General features: G+C 40.7%; 2 protein-coding genes across 4 annotated transcripts; both read left to right on the top strand.

Moving 5' to 3' along the window:
• The first annotated feature begins 942 nt into the window (after positions 1-942).
• LOC121643513 (heterogeneous nuclear ribonucleoprotein A0-like) lies at positions 943-2,508 on the top strand. The gene has a single exon (XM_041990967.1). It carries the CDS (start codon positions 1,019-1,021, stop codon positions 1,907-1,909), a length of 891 nt encoding a protein of 296 aa, XP_041846901.1. The 5' UTR covers positions 943-1,018; the 3' UTR covers positions 1,910-2,508.
• Positions 2,509-3,650: 1,142 nt separating this feature from the next.
• On the top strand, positions 3,651-18,392 carry klhl3 (kelch-like family member 3). Of its 3 annotated transcripts, none has more exons than XM_041990965.1 (15): positions 3,651-3,791; positions 5,887-6,021; positions 6,626-6,732; positions 6,813-6,934; positions 9,486-9,648; positions 9,756-9,865; positions 12,495-12,611; positions 12,788-12,937; positions 13,083-13,200; positions 13,400-13,597; positions 14,517-14,618; positions 14,715-14,843; positions 15,606-15,746; positions 16,171-16,314; positions 16,407-18,392. In XM_041990965.1, exons 1-15 carry the CDS (start codon positions 3,739-3,741, stop codon positions 16,433-16,435), a joined length of 1,818 nt encoding a protein of 605 aa, XP_041846899.1. In that variant the 5' UTR covers positions 3,651-3,738; the 3' UTR covers positions 16,436-18,392. The 3 variants fall into 3 exon arrangements, with proteins under 3 accessions (XP_041846899.1, XP_041846898.1, XP_041846897.1); XM_041990964.1 differs by having other exon boundaries at positions 5,884-6,021; XM_041990963.1 differs by having other exon boundaries at positions 5,863-6,021.
• The last annotated feature ends 1,757 nt before the right edge of the window (positions 18,393-20,149 follow it).

Below are 20,149 nucleotides of genomic sequence, written 5' to 3'. Positions count from 1 at the left end.
CTGAATGCAGCATTCCCTATTACAGGGCCACAGTTTAGCACCTACTAGTGGGAATTGTAACACCTAATGGCTCAGTACACCAGCAATGTTGCAACACAATTCATCAGCTCTCTTTTGTTAAAGCTATGTGGGGGAAGGGAGCTCAGATCTCCATTTCCCTAGAAGAAACTGGTAAGGCTCAGATATTTGGATACAGGCAATGTAAAAGTGAGCTTATTAGGATACGTGGACTTGCTGTTGCATTTCACAGTTTCATAGCACGTGTTGTATGTGAAGTGCTTTGTATACGTCTTAATAACCCATGGGGATAAATACACTCAAATTTAATCCAAATAATAAAGACTTCAATGATTAGTTTGCACAATATTTGCACATCCTTTAATATCGCCTTATTTCGAAGAATTACATTGGTTAAAGGGTCATGTTAACGCTCAGCTAGAAAATCAGAAATACTTTAACCCCTGAAAGAAACTGCTACTAGAAACCTAATAACTAGACGGGTTACTGAACGCTCTCTTAAATTGCATCTTGACATTTGAAATAACGTTTTAGCAATAAGGTTCACAAATAAGGCTGAATAAATATTAAAAAAAAAAAAAAAACCCTATGGGTTATTGCAATTTCTAAAAATGTAGTAGCCTAAGTAAATTAAAAAAAACGAGGGTAATATATTCATTAATTTTTAGAGGGTTGTTGGACTTGAACAAGTAATTTCTTGTAATTTGTTGTTCCAGTACCAAAAGAAATACAGAAATGTAGTCTAACGTGTTTGTACAACGACCGCAAAAGTCGAGCTTTTTTTTTTTAACAGGAATGAAAGAGTTCCGACGCCCTTGAAGGCCGCAGCAATTGGAATGGTTTGCGCGTCAGTTGGGGGTGCTGAAATTTTCAAGATGACTAATCAGAGAACAGTACGTCATACGTAGGCGGGGCAGTGAAACGGCCCGCCCTGACGTTGCTCATTGAAGAAGCAGAGGGACGGTTTCATCTTACCATCCTCCTCGAAAGAAAGTCAATCATGGCGGCTATACTGTGTAAGCTTTTTGTAGGAGGGTTGAACGTAGAAACCACAAGCGATGGCCTCCGGAGTTACTTCGAACAGTTTGGATCGCTTACCGACTGCGTCGTGGTTATGAACCAGCAACTCGGACGGTCTCGTTGTTTCGGCTTCATCACCTACTCGTCACCGGAGGAGGCCGACGCAGCAATGGCGGCAAAACCACATGTCGTCGAAGGCAACAACGTGGAACTGAAAAGAGCCATCGCAAGAGAGGATGCCAACAACCCAGACATCCTCGCTAATGTGAAGAAAATTTTCGTCGGAGGTGTGAAAGACCACATCGAAGCAGACAACCTGACCGAATACTTCTCGCAGTTCGGTGTAGTGGAGAAGGCTGAAATCATCTCCGACAAGCAGACCGGCAGGAAGAGAGGCTTCGGCTTTGTCTTCTTTGAAGACACCGACTCCGCCACCAAAGCGGCGCTGACCAAATACCACACCATTAACGGGAACAAGGTGGAGGTAAAGAAAGCCCTCACTAAACAGGAGATGTCCACAGGCGGCCGCGGAGGAAGAGGCCGGGGAAGAGGGATGCAGAACTATGGCGGCGGAAGAGGAGGTGGTGGCTACGGGGGAGGATACGGCGGCAATTACGGAGGTGGCTATGGCTATGGTGGGGGCTACAACGGTGGTGGAGGCTACGGCGGTTACGGAGGATACGACGACTATAACAACCAAATGGGGGGTGGATACAGTAACGGAGACTTTGGGGACGGGTATGGACAACAGCAGTCAAATTATGGAGCAATGAAGGGGGGCAATTATTCCTATAGGAGCGGGGCTCCTTACAGAGGAGGTGGAGGAGGCGGGAGCTACGGCAGAGGTGGTGGGTATAGCGGTGGCTATTAGTAGCCCCCGTTAATGAAAAATATGGGGAAATTTGAAACGAACTTGAATTTACACAAACATCACATGAACCCAGGTGGGGATGAGCGGTCTTTAAGTTTTCTTAAAATCACCCACACAAAATGAATGAGACTGACCTGGATCCGCCGCCCCCACGTGGACCCCATCTTGTTCCACCCGTTATGGACTTTACTACAAAAATATTTGTGAATTGTTGAACTGTATTTTGTTATGTTTGGGGGGGAAAGGTTTGTTGTGAACCATGTGTTAAGGTCTGTCAGTCACTGCTTCGCAGCTCAAAAATTAGTTTGTTTTGCAGAGCAGATGTTATTTTTGCATCATGAACTCAGGGTTTTAAGTGAAGTTGGTTGCAGTTGGAGAGCACGAGACTTGATTGCTTGAGTTTCTTGATCTTAAAGCATTTTCGTGACAAAGCATCTCCAAGCAATGTCACGTTTTATTTTCACTGTAAATGACCTTTTTCCACTTTACCGTCCCATTACAGGTTTTTCTTTGTTTTTTAATTAAAAATCAGTGTGTTCAATTCACCCATATGTTTTTTGTTCTACTTTTATTAAAGTTTTTAATGTTTTGAACCTCTATCTAATCTCGCCGTATTAATTTAAATCATTCTGCAGCACTGTGGGAGCAGTTTTCCTTTTTTATCCATCTTGAGCAGCTCGTGTTGAGTTCATAAAGCTGCCACAAGGAGGGAGTATTTCCTGGAAATTGTAGAAAATTCATTCGATCGGCCATTTTATACTGGTAGCTTTATTGTCTTGGTGAAACAAGATGAATGTGAGCATCATTTCAAGCAGCACTTTGGTCTCCACATTGCACATTTTTAATATTACAACTTGATCCACTTAAATGCGATTATGCACAGAAAAACGCTTTTAACTCAATTTAGATGCCCCGAAAATTTTATTTGTAGAGGTAAGTGTGCGCTGTGTGAGAGTTAAAAAGCGCGAGATCTCACTCTGATATTATTTCTGGTTGCGAAAACGACCAACGTAAGTACTTGAGCGTCTCTTCAAACATAAAAGGAATCTTGATAGGAGGGGACTTAATTGCAATAGATGAATTTAGTCCATACACAATTAAAAAAGAAACTACTTTTAAAATTTCCAGAGATTTCCTTTAAACAATTTTGGTTTAAAAAAAAAAAGGGGGGGGCAGAAGTAATAACTTTAAGAGCCCCTTCCGCTACTTTTGTCTATTAGTTTTGTTATAAATCAAGATTCAAAGTACTGCCCCCATACATTAAATACATTTGAAATCCTCATGCAACAAAACAGGATGCCTTAGATGCACGTTGTCCAATACTAGTGTAAAATGTCAACAGAAACTTGGATTTGGCTAAATGTTAAGGTCAGGTGGGACAAAAAACATGTTTTTGTTTTCTTCAGAAGTAGGAATGAAATTTCAACACATCTTTGACATGCACAAATTACAATGCTGGTACTACAACGCTGTAGATGTGACCTTCAACCAGTAGGCTATGAACACTATTTTGCCTATTTTTAGCTGATTCAGTACTTTTCTAGGAAGTCGCACAATCTGAGCAAATGCAAATTGTATGAGGTCTAGCCGTCAGATTTATTGATGGTGTTGAACTATGAAGGGGTTGAGAATTTGTGACATTCAAAAACAATTACTGAATTTACCACAACTATATTTTAAGTACATTCCAACTATATAAGCACAAATTATCAAGTTCATTTGTACCTGGTGAGTTGCGAAACAAAGGCCGCGTACGTTGGCACCTTTTTGTAGGAGTGATTCATCTTGCTAATACGTAATCTTTGTGTGGATACACGGGCAGCGCTCTCATGCCTGCTGTGGTGTCTGATGACTCTGTGAGGATGGACGGTGTGTCGTTGGGGTAAGTTGGCTCAGCAGTGGGGATTATTTTGCAAAGCTGTGATTCACGCTGCTTTTACATCTGCTGCATAGCATTTTAGCCCACATGACCAACTGGCCACAAATCCAAGGGAGACAGTTCCAAGAGCTCGTTGCTAGCCCACGAATTCAAGCTAGCCATGTTGACTAGTTAGCATCGGTTAGTTAGCTAGCATCGGTGGCACCTCAGGTGATACAGATAAGTTGCCAACCAAAGTTAATATGTTAAAATTAGGGAAATGACATCTGTTAACTGCAAATACACAGTCATCTACACATGGAGCGGCTTGTAGTTAACCATAAAGTGGCTAGTTGTATGACTGGACCAACGATTTATTGTATTTAACCAAAGCTATGGCTTATGTTAGCAGTTAAGTTGAATGATTAGCAACGCTAAGATCTAGCCAGCCTGTCAAGTTGAACCAACAAATTTCCAATAGAATAAGATAAAATAAAATATAAACCTGTTATTTTGGATGCTAATGGATACTCTTATAGTGAGCGGATAGTTAGGGGTATGAACAAATGAGTTAACGAACTTGTGCTAAAGTGTATTGTTGGAACATCTTTTGATCAAGAGTCCAGCATCAATATTTTTGCGTTATCTTTGGGATAGGATGAGTTATTACGAGAGGCGTGTTAACAGTACAGTGTATGCGATGTCGGACTTCAGACTGTAAAACATTAAACCCAACAAAGATAGTCTGAGTTCTGCTCTCAGGGTGGAGCTGCTTACACTGTGTTTACATTTGAATTTAAAACTTGATTTGCTTGACTAGTGTCCAAAGTCAGACTTCCACATTGGTGAAGAGTATAAGGAAAGTGAGGATGGTTATTCCCTGATCCATAAAGGATACGGTCACTCCTCTCTCACACTGACTCCTCTTTATTCATATATTATTATTATTATTTGATAAGTCTAGTTTAAAATAGTTTTGCTCACAGATCATGAGAGGGTTATACTTTCCACTGCATTCACTTCAATTGCCAAATCAACAGAAACTTAAGACTGCATGTGTTGTTAATTCAGCTGCTGTTTAATTGGGCATGGCTGAATGGATGTTTGGTAGAGGACCAGGAACATGAGAGAGGCACATGCAATTTGAATTTTGCGTGCGGAGTACTAATCAAAAACACATTTACATCTTGGTGTATGAGTGTCAAATTTTTTTATGTAAAAGGAAAGTATGCAAAAGTAATTAATTATGTACCTGCTGTGATTGAATACAACTGATTGCTGTTTTGCAAATGCAGACATTTTCATTTGAGTGTAATTGTGTTTTGACATCTCGGGACCAGACTAGAACCCACGTTTTTCATTTAAGAGGAAACTGATTGTGATTAATTTGGTATATTGGAGCACATTTCATATCATTTAAACTGTTTCTGCTTTATCCTGTGAGGTAACCTGAAAAATTAAGATAATGGCTCTTTTGTGGGCAGGATTGATTTATTTCCTCTCAGCTATAATCCCAAACAGAGATTAATCTAGGTTAGATTATCGAATTCGGTTGTTAAATTCCTGATGTTTTGACAAATGTGTATTTTCTCAAACCCTGTTCATACCTAAATTTGAACACCGACAGTCATTTCTTGCACTACCCATTCAACCAACTTTGTCCTGTTTTATATTTTAAAACTGACAAGTGTTAATCCATCTGAACGTAGTGCATGACTAAGCCTTGCATGCATGAATGTCTTCTTGTGGATCATTTGTGTGACAGTTTGAGTTACAAAGCAGATTACACTGAAGAATTGTGGATGGGTCACTGGTGTCATGCAAGTGTAGCTAACACTGGCTAACAGTGAACTGTGTCAAGAAAGAGCCCCACAGGTCTTACAGGTTGGGAGTAACATTGCTGAGGACATTTGACATGGTGCAAATAGACTTCATGTGGGCAAAAATTAATATAATCAGAGGCAAATGTTGCATCCCAATTTGGTTAGAATGCTTCATTGTCAGTGTCCCATCCTTTTTTTTAAAAAAAAAAATTGGCAATAAAATAATGAAGCCTGTCTAACTGACGGGTTTCCATTTATCTTCACTGATGCAGACACTGCCTCTCATGTCTCACCAGCCTGGTGGCCACACCGGCCTCACCTCGCCCAAACTGCACCACGGATTCAGAGGAGGACACGGTGAATGGGGGGATGCACACCTTCAACCAGACGCACATGAGGAAAGCGTTCCAGCTGATGAACGAGCTAAGAAGGTGTGTCGCCCTCAGAGTTGTTTGTGCCTGCAGACGCACTACAACTGATGTATCCATGTTGGTTTCATAGATTAACACCAGTTTTTCTTGATTCACCGGCTCTGAAAATGCCAGTGCAGCAGTGGATTCTGCCTGCAGAGGAACTCTTGAATTTTTTTTTAAGCAAAAAATACACGCAAAAAGAAATATGGAAGATAAAACCAGTAGTAAAAAATATTTGTAAAATGCCAGTAAAAACAAAATGCAAGGATTTAGAAATGGCACTAAAATATCAAATGGGTACTTTTACTACTGGGATGCATCACCTTCTATTTATTCCTTCACCTACTCATTCATGCATTTCTCTGAGTGTAATCTAATTCAGGGGTGCCCAAATCCGGTCCTCGAGATATACCGTCCTGCAACTTTTAGATGCAACCCTTCTCCAACACACCTGAATCAAATGACTGACTCGTTACCAGGCCTCTGCAGAGCTGAATGTCATGCAGATGACATAATGATGATCTAATTCATATCATTGTTTACATGGAGTCCAGTCTGCTGAGGTTAGCACACATGTAGACAGTACTATCTATTTCAATCTCTGTCTCTCACCTTCCTTCAGTAAAAAGATGCTGTGTGACGTCCAGCTGGTGGCGGGGAGTGTTGAAGTGCCAGCCCACAGGGTGGTCTTAGCATCCTGTAGCCCCTACTTCTGTGCCATGTTCACAGGTACAAACACTGTTTTCTTGATTGAACCAGAGGCTTGTGTATCCTTTATGCTTAGCTGAATGTGCCTGTTTTGTGGGCAGGTGACATGAGTGAGAGTAAAGCCCATCAGGTGGAGATCAGAGAAGTGGACGGTCAGACTCTGAGAAATCTGATCGACTACATTTACACAGCAGAGATAGAAGTTACAGAAGACAACGTCCAGGTGAGACACTGTGTTTGTGTGTTGCTGTTAATGAGGAAAGTAGGAAAAACATAGTCTCTCTCTTTGTTTTTCTGCTTTTACTTTGGATTTGACCGTTTTTTCAGACAGTTTTTTTGCTTTACAGAGTGACTGCTGGTGTGATATACAGAGCTATTTTTATTTGCCATTCATATAATCATATAAGCGCTTCCTCACCAGTATCACAGGAGCACTGCTGAAGACATAGACATGATGCTGCTGGAGATCTCGATTTCAAAACACTTCTGCTCATTTTTTTCTACCACACATTCTTCCTTATTTACAGTTTTGGATAATTAAGTCAGAGCAGCTACTCTCAGCAAAAATACCACAACATTAGTCAGAGCTTCCTGCTTGTTGAGAAGGAAACTTGAAACTGTTGCCTTGACCTTTCTCTTCTGTGCAGACCCTTTGTTTTTGTTCAGCAGTTAAAGCAAAAACATGTCAGAGTAACAAAATAACAAGCTGGTGTTAAAATGTTCCTGAATTCGCACGAATAAATAAGCAAGCAAACTTCAGTTTGCAGCAAATAAACCAACTAAGCAAATTTGTTCATGATATTTCTTCTAACATTAACATGGAGGGAAAATTAAACGTGGGGAAAAGTGCAACGTTAATGTGACAAATATCTTGTTTGTGTTTGTCATTATTAGTGTTTTAAAAACTGCCTTAAAGAGAGACTTCTGATTTAATTCAACTCCAAGATGAATACTCTGTATTTGAAATAAAACTGTGTTGGAGACTAAGGAGTACTGAAAGAATCAGTTTAATCGACTTTGATAATTTGAAAGTTTTTAGCGTTTGTTGCACCTGAGGTGAGACGCATCACACAACTGCACACTTTTAACTGTCAAACTCTGGAAAGCCTGGTAGCTTTAAGTTTTGGTCTTTCCCTTAAATTCAGGTCACAATGAACTGGCTTGAGAAGCTGATGTTTACTACAAGGGATGTCAGAGCAGGTAATGGTTGGGAGATGTGTGTGTGGCAGTGCACGCACAGGATTGAGGCCTTGATCATCTGGGTGGTATTAACTGTTGAGCTGCATGGCTCTGCTCAAAGCTCAGCTTGATCCAGCTGCAGCCAGGATACTTCCTCTGATTATTAGAGCAGGAAGTGTGCATGGAGAGAGACAGGAAATCCTCCCACTGTTAGCTGTGTGTCCGTCTGATTGGCTTTTTTTTGTTATGTGTGGACTGTGTACAAGTTCTGACTAATACTTTGAAGAAACAAGGTTAGAAAATAGTGTTTAACTAAATCTCCTTTTTAAAATATGAGTTCTGTTTGCAGTCCTTCATGTATGTGTCACAGCTGCTGCATGTTAGTTTCTGGGGGTTAGGTGCTATCTTTGAAAAGACACAAGGCTTCAGTGCAGCTGTGAACAGGAAACAGGAGACATTAGCAAAAGTCATGTAGAGGATAAGTGAGTGAGCAGTTAGACAGGGAGGTGTAGAGGCCGGCAGACTGTCTCACTGACCCAGTTAACCTAATGTGTAGTGATGTTCCAAAGAGAAGCTTTGTCTGTTTGCAGTATGCTGTCAGCAGGGGATCCCTGTCCTAAGAGCTGGAATCAAAGTCAGCATGACTTCTTTTTGTCTCCTGGAAATGTTTTGCCTCTCATCCAAACAGCTTCTTCAGTTCTAAACTGATGAGGAGGTGAGGAGCTCCAGGCTTATAACCTGTTGTTTGGGCATTCACACTTGAGGGTTGTTGAAGTCATGAGTGTTGTTGACCCATCCAACCATCTTGTGGGTCCTTAGGATTATTGCCACTCGTGAGTTGTTTACCTGTCTTTAAAACTGCGGAGAGTTTCAGCAGACCTGCGGTTTTCTGGGAGTTTGTTCCACATGTGGGGAGCATAAAAGCTGAACGCTGCCTCTCCATGTTTAGTTCTGACTCTAGGAACAGAAAGTAGATTTGGCCCCGATGACCAGAGAGATCTGGTTGGTTCATAATGAACCAGAAGATCCTGAATGTATTTTGGACATAAACCATTCAGTGCTTTGTAAAGTAACAGCAGGACTTCGAAGTCAATTCTTTGACAGACAGAAAGTCAGTGTAAAGATCTGAGGACTGGAGTTATATCATTAAATAAATGCACTCTGTTTAAAATTTAAAAGATGAGCTGATTGAGTTGAATATAGTCAGTGGCATAAATACTCAGGTGCTGTTTTAGCTCATTTAACTGCAGCACTAGTGTTTTTATTACCCAGTTGTTTTTGTACAGGTGAAGAGACAATGTTGACAGTATACAAAATGACAACAGTCAGCACAAGTAGTTGGATTATGTCATGATTGTGACAAGCCTAATGTTTCCTGTGAGAGGGACATGAAACCATCTTAATGTGTCTTAGTTTAGTGGTTTATACAGTACAATTGTTAACATTTTGTATTTTGTACTGATTAATTAGCTGATTTTAAACTTTACTGGGTGGTGACATGATTGATTGGAAGGTTATGTCTTGGTGAATTGCATAATTAACTTTTTTCTTTTTCCATATTGGTCCAATTATAATGATATATTTTTCTTCTTTAGGTTCTTTTGCCAGCAGCCAGTCTTCTCCAGCTGATGGATGTCCGTCAGGTTTGTTGCGAGTTCCTGCAGTCTCAGCTTCATCCCACCAACTGTCTGGGCATCAGAGCCTTTGCTGACGTGCATACATGCACAGAGCTTCTCAGCCAGGCCCATGCATATGCAGGTAAGCCTTGTGCTGTTCACACCACAAAATCTGGCTCTTGGAGTTTAGGAGATTGCAAACTAAATGTTTCAGCTGTTGTGTGTAACCCTGCGTGTTTTTCTTCTCAGAGCAGCATTTCACTGATGTGGTGCAGGGTGAGGAGTTCCTGGCTCTGTCTCTGCAGCAGGTGTGCAGCCTCATCTCCAGTGACAAACTCACCGTCTCCACTGAGGAAAAGGTCAGTTTGCACCATAAACACACAACCTGTGACATTTAGTCACTGCTTGTAATATGCAAGTGTAATAAAAATATATATTTTTTTTCATTAGGGATTTTTGAGAACAACACAAAATGTTTTAGGTTTCGTTGGAGTCAAACAAGTTTGTGTCAGTATGTGTCCTAATCACACTGGCTGTGCATGATAAGCTAAAGCTGGCAGCAGACGTTTTCCAGAAGATGTCTGTCTGTAGTCAGCATGAAGCATCTCATGGAGCAGCTGTGTGTCATCCAGCTGTCAGAGCAGCGGTTCAGGCGGACAGCGGGAGCTGTCATATTGTCCCAGCGTAAAACAGACTGCAAACAGTCTTTAAAGCATCAGCTACCACCAGGCGTCTGGCTGGTTCGTGGGTGACTGTATTAAACCGAGTCCATGTGTTTGTTGACTCAATGTTACAACTCTGAAGATGTGGAAAAATTTCCATTTTGAAACCTAATTTAGAAATTATGTACCCTTAACCATCTTTGAAGACACCTTGTCTACATGAAAATAAGTCATGAGCTAGTTGTTATGGTTACTGTAGATGGTTATTTCAAGCAAAGGACTTCTTTTTTCCAAAGATGATAAAAATGACTATTGTGTAACCAAACTTTGTGATCTTTGATTAAACAGCATTAAAGGAACAATTGTAGGAATGGCTGCTCTTGGCTTCCATAAATGTGTAGCAATTCATGTGGTTATGTTTTTTATTTGTTTGGCATCTTTTTGTTGAAAATCACCACATTTGTGCCTCCTTTTACCCACTTGCTTATTTACTTTTTGAAACAGTCTTTGTTATTTCATGTTTACACATTTTATGGACATTCTTGATAATGACTCCATTCACACTGCATCTCAATTCAGAATTTTTTTTTTCCCCCATATGCGATTCAGATTTTGTAATGGCGGCCTGAACAGCACAAATCCAAATTATTATTATTATTATTATTATTATTATTATTATTATTATTATTAATAATAATAATAATAATAATAATAATAATAGTAATAATAATAATAGTAGTAGTAGTAGTAGTAGTAGTAATAATAATAATAATAATAATAATAATAATAATAATAATAATAATACATTTAAAAAATTTATTAGTATGTTTTTATCTGACCCAGGCCACTTTCATATCAGGTCCTAGATGGGATTTGTATCCGATTTGTGTGGAATCGTCCTCAGTCTGAACGGCCATGTCGAATTTTATCACAATTCTGCTGTTTCACAGTATTTACTGTATTGCTGTCTTTTCCTTTTTTCTATTGTAAATTACGACGACAAAACAACACCATCACTCTGAAAATATGAACAAAGAAAGCAAAGTAATGTGATGAAGGGGTCAGGATGGGGGCATATTTACAGTTAGTGTTAACGTGCGGGTCAGATCATGGGTTAGTTCCTACATTGTTGGGTCGGGTCTAGATTTCACAGGTCGGGTTTAGTAATCATCCTCTCGGGTTGCAGGTTGGTAAAATTGGACCCGCGCAGGAGTCTGCACAAACGAACTCGGCTGCATTGTCTGTACATGCCTCTGTACAGAAGTAGACGCCACTGCTCCACAAAAGGCCAGCATTAACATTCATGCTCTCTTTTTTTTCTGTCTTCTGTCTTCATTCATCAAATTGATAAACAGACATGAAACCTTCAGTACATCCATAAATACAACGTGACGTGTTATCCTCTGCACATGTGTGCCACGTCAGGGCTGCATACCTTTCACACTTGAGCACGATGAAGGTTGCATTGAAATGATAATGTGAACGACCACGCAAAACATCGGATACGTAGCCTGGCTGTTGTCATAAGTGATCAACCACAGAGGCATAAATAACTCATTCCTGCATCGTAACATAGCTGATTTATATTTGGCGTTACTCTGTGTCACTGTGATGAACCCGTTGTGCTGGTAGGGTGATCTCTGGATGGCAGAGTGGGGGGGTTGGCTGTGTTAGATGTTGTTTTCCCCTCTTTATTTGTTTATTTGGTTCATCCTGTTACAGGATTAGTGTGGGGATGGAGCTGGACAGAAGAAGCAGCAATGGAAGAAAATGCTGCTTTTGTTTATGTGCATGATTGAGACGATACTTCCTTGATCTAGGAGTTGCAAACATCTATTTCAGAAGCCTGACTAAAGTTAGTGGATTTTTTCTGCTTTAGGTGTTTCCAGATTTTGTTCTGAAGCAAAACCCTAGAAAAGAGAAAAACAAACTCTGGATGGGCATCGAGTGATGGTCCTGTTCAGCAGACAGATGATCACCTGCAAATGTGTGTAAATCACTGACTATAGAGCAGTAAATTACTGATGGGCTGCAGTGAAAAGCAAAGCTCTGCCACCTTTGTTATTCTCACTGCTGCTGGGAGTAATCCACCCTTTGGTTTTACCTTTGAAAGAGAGCAGCATCTTCAGTGGAGTGTTGTGCTTAACCACCATATGTTGATCCATTCTCAAGCCATGTCTGCATTTCCTCTTGTTTTTAACAGCAGCAAGGGAACTGAAAATGGGATTGAGCGCATTTTAAAAACTCAGCCCTTCCTTTGTCTCTTTCCAGTCTTCCGAGTCATCTTTGCTATCATTTGACTCTACTCTTCTTCTCTCTCTCCCAGGTGTTTGAGGCAATGATAGCTTGGATTAAGCATGATAAACCAGCCCGTCTGGAGCACATGCCGAGACTAATGGAACACGTTAGACTTCCACTACTGTCCAGGGACTACCTGGTTCAGGTAAACTACATATTCACTCGTCCCCTGAATAATCATCTTTTAGCCTTTTACACTGTCTGCGACATGCAGCAACAAGTCCCACTAAAGCAGAAATTATAAAAGTCTCCAGAGGTACATATATATTTTTAAATATATGTTTACTTATTTATTGTCTAAACTGTGGTTCTTGTTTATAGATTGTTGAGGAAGAAGCTTTGATTAAGAACAACACCACCTGCAAGGATTTTCTCATCGAGGCGATGAAATATCACCTGCTGCCAGCGGACCAGCGTCACCTCATCAAGACAGACAGAACACGGCCGCGAACTCCGGTCAGCATCCCGAAGGTACACAAACGACAAACCAACACCTGACAAGAACTTATTAAGTGCCGGCTGTCCTTTTAACAAAACACCTGTGTGTGTGTGTGTGTGTGTGTGTGTGTGTGTGTGTGTGTGTGTGTGTGTGTGTTTACATCTGTCCACCTTACAGGTGATGATTGTGGTTGGTGGCCAGGCTCCTAAAGCCATCCGCAGTGTGGAGTGTTACGACTTCCAGGAAGATCGTTGGTACCAAGTTTCCGACTTGCCTTCGAGACGTTGCCGGGCAGGTCAGTCTGTGTGTGTGTTCGTTTTTTTTTTTTTTTTAAATGTTAGATGAAAACAAGAAGCATCAACATCCTCATTTGCTACTGGACATGTAAAGACACAGTAAGAGAGAAAATCTTGCCAGTATATCACATCAATGAACATGGCCTTTAAAACATTTTAACATATTATCCTCGGATATCCTGTTTTTATGTTCCCCAGGCGTGGTTTCCATGGCGGGCCAAGTGTATGCAGTCGGTGGGTTCAACAGTTCGCTGCGGGAGCGGACGGTGGACGTGTACGACGGAGTGAGGGACCAGTGGAGCGCTGTGGCGAGCATGCAGGAGAGACGCAGCACACTGGGAGCTGCAGTGTTGGGGGACTTGCTGTACGCTGTAGGAGGCTTTAATGGAAGCATAGGTACACTTAAACACGAAGGAGTTGAGCAGTTATAAAGTTCAGGGTAAAATAAGTTGTCTTCACTGTTGATTAACAGTATGAAATACCTTTTTTTTATCTTAAAAATGAACACTTTAAACACATTATCTTAGTTTTACTGTTTGTGCGAGTTTATTGAGGATTATCACTCATGTTCGTGGGATTGGGTAGTCAGTTAAAGAAATTAGACTAAAAAGCGCTTTAAAAAAGAAATGTGAAGTCTCCAGCTTATAGCAGCTATAAGCTCTCCATCTTGTTTCATTTTCACCACCCCGTGCTTTTTTTATGGTACGTCAAGCTTGCTCTGCAAAACATAAAATACTGGAGGCAGAAGCTGATGTGTTACACGTTCTGATTGTAATCTGGTACCGAGGTATTTTTGACTCTGTAATCTAAGGAAGCCGTTTGAAGCCCTGCAGTCAAAATGCAGCTTTAATGGTGTCACAGCACAATCTTTGAATGAAAACGGCTCATGACAAACACCTAGACATGAAATTGAAATGAATGAAGTCATTTAATTTTTAACTAACTTTTCAGGTATTTATTTGTATTCACACATCATTCAGACAAAAAATAGTTCCTGTTTAAAAAAAAAAAAAGTTAAAATTGAAAAAATGTAGGACACATCAGAGCCGTTGTTCCCATGATTCTTTGCATCGTTATTGCACTGCTCTCTGAGCCCTATTCCCATGATTCAGCAGCATATCTTCTGCAGCGTCTACTGCAGTGAGCACAGTAAACACAGGCGATGGAGAGCCTCTTCATCTCTTGACATGGCTGGTAGTTTGCTGCAAAAAGCCTCCTGATCCAAACAGTTTATCTGTTCTTTTAAATCTAAATTTGAGTCTTTTTCACTGTTTCATTTGTCTGTTTTTCTTTCTTTGTGTTTCTGTTTTTTTAGGTTTGTCAACTGTTGAGGTCTACAATTATAAAACCAACGAGTGGCTGTATGTGACCTCCATGAACACCCGGCGCAGCAGTGTGGGTGTCGGTGTGGTTGATGGTAAGAAAGTGTGTGAGTGAGTTAGAGCTGCCCTATCGAATAAAAATAAGACATTTTTAATATGAGTTATATTAAGAGTTGTGTGTTTGTCTACAGGTAAGTTGTATGCAGTGGGAGGTTATGATGGAGCATCTCGGCAGTGTCTCAGCACGGTGGAAGAATATGACCCAGCCTTGGATCAGTGGTGCTATGTAGCTGATATGAGCACACGGAGAAGTGGAGCAGGTACATGCACACTAAGTTCAAACTAATCAGTCTCCATCTGGAGCAGCTCAGTTGAAACAGGTGATTTACCAGCTAGAGACGAGAGAGAGACAAGAGAGTGGCACATTATAGTCTATGCCAACACAAAAACAACACTGTCTGTTCATTCCTGCTGATTAAGAGAAACTATACAGATAATACTCAGCTTTAACTTGATGAGAAGCAGCTGCTCCCCCTAGTGGTCAATTAATGTAGTTGTACCCCCAAAATGGTTGGAAAGATCACAAATTCAGTTCATTACAGCCATTAGATGTTCTCAGTTTTAAAGAATCTTTTTAACATCCAGTTTTTTATTTTTTATTTATTTATTTTTTAATTATTAAATAAATAAAAAGAAAGTAGCAGAAACATTTTTTATTTATGAATCAACTGGAATGAGTAAATACTTTGGGCATTTTTTTTTTGTTTATTTTATCTTCGGCTGAACATTTATCGTGAAATGAATTAATAAATAAGATTTTGTGTAAATAACTGTTAGATTCTCCTTTGAAAGTTGACTATTGCCGCCCCGTCCTGTGTGTGCTCAGGATGAGGGACTGCACGATTTATTTTTTATGAATTGGCTTGTGTGAACACTGTTCTTATAAATAAAACTAATGTGTATTTGTTAATTGGATCACAATAAATTGGCTTGGCTTGATTACATCTGTAAAGTACCTTAAGACGACTTTGTTGTGAATTGTTGCTATACAAATAAATCTTATGAAACTATTTCTGATGCAGGTGTGGGTGTGTTGGGCGGTCTGCTGTACGCTGCAGGAGGACACGATGGTCCTCTGGTGAGGAAGAGCGTGGAGGTGTATGACCCACAGACCAACACGTGGAGACTGGTCTGCGATATGAACATGTGTCGAAGAAATGCAGGTCAGAGGGTGACCACGGACACTGCATCCATGCGCCACTTGTCCAAAGAGTCAAAGAGAATGATCCATAGAGACTAAAAAAACTAATTCTGTATATTAATAGACTTAAAGCTTTATTTAAAATGTTGTAGTTTCTCTCCACTGAATAGGAAGTCTTTTTAACCTCATTGTAAACTGAAAAATTAGTTTCAAGAGTAGATCGACTAGAGTAGCTTTAAAAGCCACAGCAGGATACCTTTTTCTCAAACTGACAACAAGGAGATCTTGATTTGCTTTATTGACTTTTATAATCAAACTTTAAAGCTGTAAAGGGTCTATCGGATCATTATGGATTATTAACTGATATCTTGAAGCTTTTCTGGTCTTCATTTTAATGCCTTCACATCTAATTGTCAGTTTAAATGACCAAGTTATTTATCCTGCAGGCGTCTGTGCCATTAATGGGCTGCTGTATGTCATCGGAGGAGACGATGGGTCCTGTAACCTCTCCTCTGTAGAGTTTTATAACCCGGCTACAGACAAGTGGAGCCTCATTCCCACCAACATGAGCAACGGGCGCAGCTATGCTGGTAGGTCTCTCCTCGGCTCACCACAGGCACAACTTCTCTGTGGACTCATGTTTAGCTTTGTTTTTCTCTCTGTCATGTTCTCACTTCTGCAGGAGTAGCAGTGATTGACAAGCCTTTATGACCCAGGGCTTCCCACAGCATCACATCTGTGCCAACAGCCAGTGTCACAGGAAGCAAGCCAATGGAGAAGTAACGCCTGAAATAAGCACTGTTCTAAGAAAAAGGGGAGACTCCCTCAGTCCTCAGCTAACACAATCACAGATTAATCTATGAGCCTCAGTTCGGGATCTGCTAGTTGTCTTTACTTTGTTGCTGTCTCCAAACTTTTCCTGTGACACATAGGGGCATTCTCTGCACTGAATAAGAAGCAACAGCCACAGGAGGGTGGGTTTGCAGGAACTTTTAGTAGGAATTTTCAAATGTAAAGCACATGACCAGGAGCTGTATCAGCTGTCATGATGTGGACTTTGATGTGGGTGTTGGACAGTGGTTTTTGTCAAGAAAGAGCCGCCGTTAATGGACCAAACGGAGGCGAAGGTTTTAGGTGCCTGATGAAGAAGTAATGCTTCATTTCATGTGATGGACCAAGTGGAACTGGGGCAAGTGAACACTTTGAAACACCAGCTGAGGAGGACGTTGACTCAACAACACTAGCTATTTCAGGAAGTCCAGCTACCAACTGCATCCAGGATTTTGCTGCAGTAATCCACCTGACACAAAGCTGACCTTTGATTGGCTTTTGCAGGATTATTATTTTTTTATTCTTAGAATCCCTTTTTTAAGTGATAGCTATCGCACAACTTGTTCGTCTTTCTAGAATTAAGAATACAGCTTACGTCAACCATGTCCTCAGCTTGGTCCTGAAAGAAGAATGGAGCTGTTTGTTTGCAGCTCCAGTGGTTGGACTGGATGAAAATCAGTTGTGGTTACAGATTCACCTCAGTTACCAGCAGTATTAATTCTCAGCTCAAAAACTTGGACCTAAAGAGCTGCAAATTTATACAAAGAATGTTGAAAGCCTCTTATATGCAAATCAAGTCTCGTGTTAGATATTTTTTAGATATTTTTTTCTCTGAAGTTTCAAACCACTGCTGCAACTTATAATCAGGCTGATGGGACTTGGAAACACTGCTGATGCTCTGATCTTTTGCACTGACTGCTGCAGACTGGCAGGATTCACCGATTGGCCGTTGGAGCGTCTGACTGTCTTCTGGCTGACCGACAAATTGGATCTCTGACCTGCTGTCAGACAGGCGCCGCTCATCTGTTACTGACTGACACACTCGAGAAGGCCAATCATTTATTCAGAAATAGTAAAAAAAAAAAAAAAAAAAAGAAGTGCCAGTAATGATAAACTAAACTTGGAGCAGTGGTGGAGTTGTTTTTATTGCTGAATAACAAACTAAAACGTTGAAATGTTTGTCTTCCAGTAAAGAGTGTCAAAAAGCACTGTAGAAATTCAGCTGTAAAAGATGCAGGGTTAAGATTATTTGTTGTCCGTATTGATTACATAGCATTTATTAACATGAGCTAAGGTTCTCTTTCTCAGTTTGAAATTGCCACAGTTCTAACCTGACATTCATGTGGACAAGGGTTAATATATTTAAGATGCAAGTAAATGACTGGTGCCAATGCTTTGAGAAAAGAGAATCATAGAAACTGTTTTATGGAGGTTTCTTTTTGGACCAACCTTTAATTTGTTATTAAAGTTATGAACCTTTTAGAGTCACAGGAAAACCAATACAAAGTTCTAATGCAACCGTACAGTTTTATATGTTAAGTCTTAGTGTGTTTTTTCTATTTATTCATGAAACAATCTGATCTTTAAGGATCTTTAGTTTGGAACTTTTTAAAAAGCGAACGCTGATGTGTTTAATGATGTAACGTGTTTCTGAGAATCAGTCCAGGACGGGTCATATTCAGATTTATTTAAAGTTAACCAGGAATCAGGTAAGTTGAGTGAATTGTGTGCGAAATATCCAAAAGACCAACCATGCATCACTAAACTTTGAACAAAAAGTAAGGAAACTTGGGTTTGGTCTAATATTTCTCCCTTTAATAAAACCAGTTGGTGTTAATTAGTCACCTTTACGAGGTCTAACTTATAAGGATTGTTGATCTGTGGAATGAGCAACACGGCTAAATGTGTGGTTAGTCCCTCTCCAAAAATGTGCCATTATCCCCTGCATCCATCCATCCAGGGTGGAGCCCATGTCAGCAATTAGCAGACAAGAAGCGGGGTACACTCAGGAGAGAGCACCACTCTATGGCCTGCCATATTCTCCTGGTGGTATTTACTCTTGTTATAAGATTCAAGTGCTGCCAGGTGTGTGTCAGTCACTATGACTGGCACGTAAACGACTGATTTATAGGAATGAGATTCTGGAGCCAGGGGTGATCTCGTATCCCCAGAAATGGGAAACTAACTCCATCCACCATGATGACAAGACTCTCCACTTCTTTTCTGGGGGTGGAGATGACAGAATGACCTGCTGTGAGACTGCAGCCCTATTAAACACTTGAGGGGTTAGCTTGGTTATGCTATACAGGCTAAAGTGACCCAAATAACGACCATCAACAACTAGTTAAGGGATGATATAGTTAGAGATTGAAGACTGCAACAAGTAAGGCAAGTCCTGAGAAGAACAAGTTCTGGGCAGTTAACATCTATGATCAGAGATCAGAAACCCTCTGGGATGAAAAGCTGGCCAAAGGAGGAAGTTCAGATGTTAAAACATGGAAGCTGTTCATGCAGGGAGGGTTCCACCACAAATCCAGTGTCCAGCCAAGAGGGAGGCCGAGGACCTGTGAGCATCAGGGCCACTATCCAAGACGAAACATCCAAGCTCCATGAATACATCAGGAAGATGACCCCAAGGGATGAAGCACTGAATGAGTTCATCAGACAATGGAACCTGGAGGAGAATGAAATGGAGGGACCATCGTGGGAGGACAAGCACCTGCATGGGCTGTACCACCAACAGCTGAGCTAAATAAGATGAGAAAAAGATCAATTATAATGTCAAACATGTTTTAAAACTGTGTCATCAATAAAATATTTAATAAGAAAGAATAAACTGGATTCTTACCAGGATGTGCCTGAAACCCTCTCCTGTTTAACATGGCTTTCTTGGGAATGTTGCAAGCTTTGCAGTCCTGCTTGTAGAGGAGCGAAGTGCTGATCACGGTGAAGATGGACCATGTCTTCTGGTACTAACCTGTGGAAATAGTCTAGTGGTGTGTGGACGGAAACAGTACCGCTGGTGACATCTGGACCAGAACAATCAGTACATGGACTAGTGAAATTCTTTTCCAGTCAGTGATATCGGTCCCAGGGGATAATCTGATGAGTTGTTTGGGCTGGTTTGGTTGGTTCAATGTCGTCATCATCAGCTGGGCAATCAATAGGTGTGTGATTCTGTTTGTCCACTGGATCTGGATCCTCATCCAGCTTCCTCATCACTGTTGATGTCTGAGTCCATTTCAATGCTCACTCAGTTTTGGACAGATTCAATGACGTCTTTCACACATTTCCTGGTAGCGTTGTGAAATGGAAATAATAGTAAGACAACACTAAAGTCTCAATCATTTCAATGCTAATAATGTGATACGTTCCACTCAAGTCATACAGTACCGTCTGGCTTGACCACTTACACCCCCACAGTCAATAACATTCACACCTAATAAGTAAATATTGCACAATATGTGAACATGTGAGAAGTGCTTTGTCCCATGTGTTGTGCAAGGTGCATATGCAAGTTTGACAACCATCCTCGTGCAAAGTTGTAAAACTACACCAAAGATAAGCTGAAAATCTAAGTTGGTGCATGCAATT

This window comes from Melanotaenia boesemani, chromosome 7, assembly GCF_017639745.1.
Source record: "Melanotaenia boesemani isolate fMelBoe1 chromosome 7, fMelBoe1.pri, whole genome shotgun sequence".
Classification (NCBI taxonomy): Eukaryota; Metazoa; Chordata; class Actinopteri; order Atheriniformes; family Melanotaeniidae; genus Melanotaenia; species Melanotaenia boesemani.
Note: the sequence above shows the minus strand (reverse complement) of the source record. Positions and strands in the feature narration are given on the sequence as shown.

What these genes read in the sequence shown, in the direction of transcription:
- LOC121643513 (XM_041990967.1), top strand. Translation starts at nt 1,019, where the DNA reads ATGGCGGCTATACTGTGTAAGCTTTTTGTAGGAGGGTTGAACGTAGAA.
- klhl3 (XM_041990963.1), top strand. Translation starts at nt 3,739, where the DNA reads ATGCCTGCTGTGGTGTCTGATGACTCTGTGAGGATGGACGGTGTGTCG. An exon ending in ATGGACGGTGTGTCGTTGGG is followed by an intron (nt 3,792 to 5,862) that starts GTAAGTTGGCTC and finishes TCACTGATGCAG; the next exon opens with ACACTGCCTCTCATGTCTCA. An exon ending in TTACAGAAGACAACGTCCAG is followed by an intron (nt 6,935 to 9,485) that starts GTGAGACACTGT and finishes TTTCTTCTTTAG; the next exon opens with GTTCTTTTGCCAGCAGCCAG.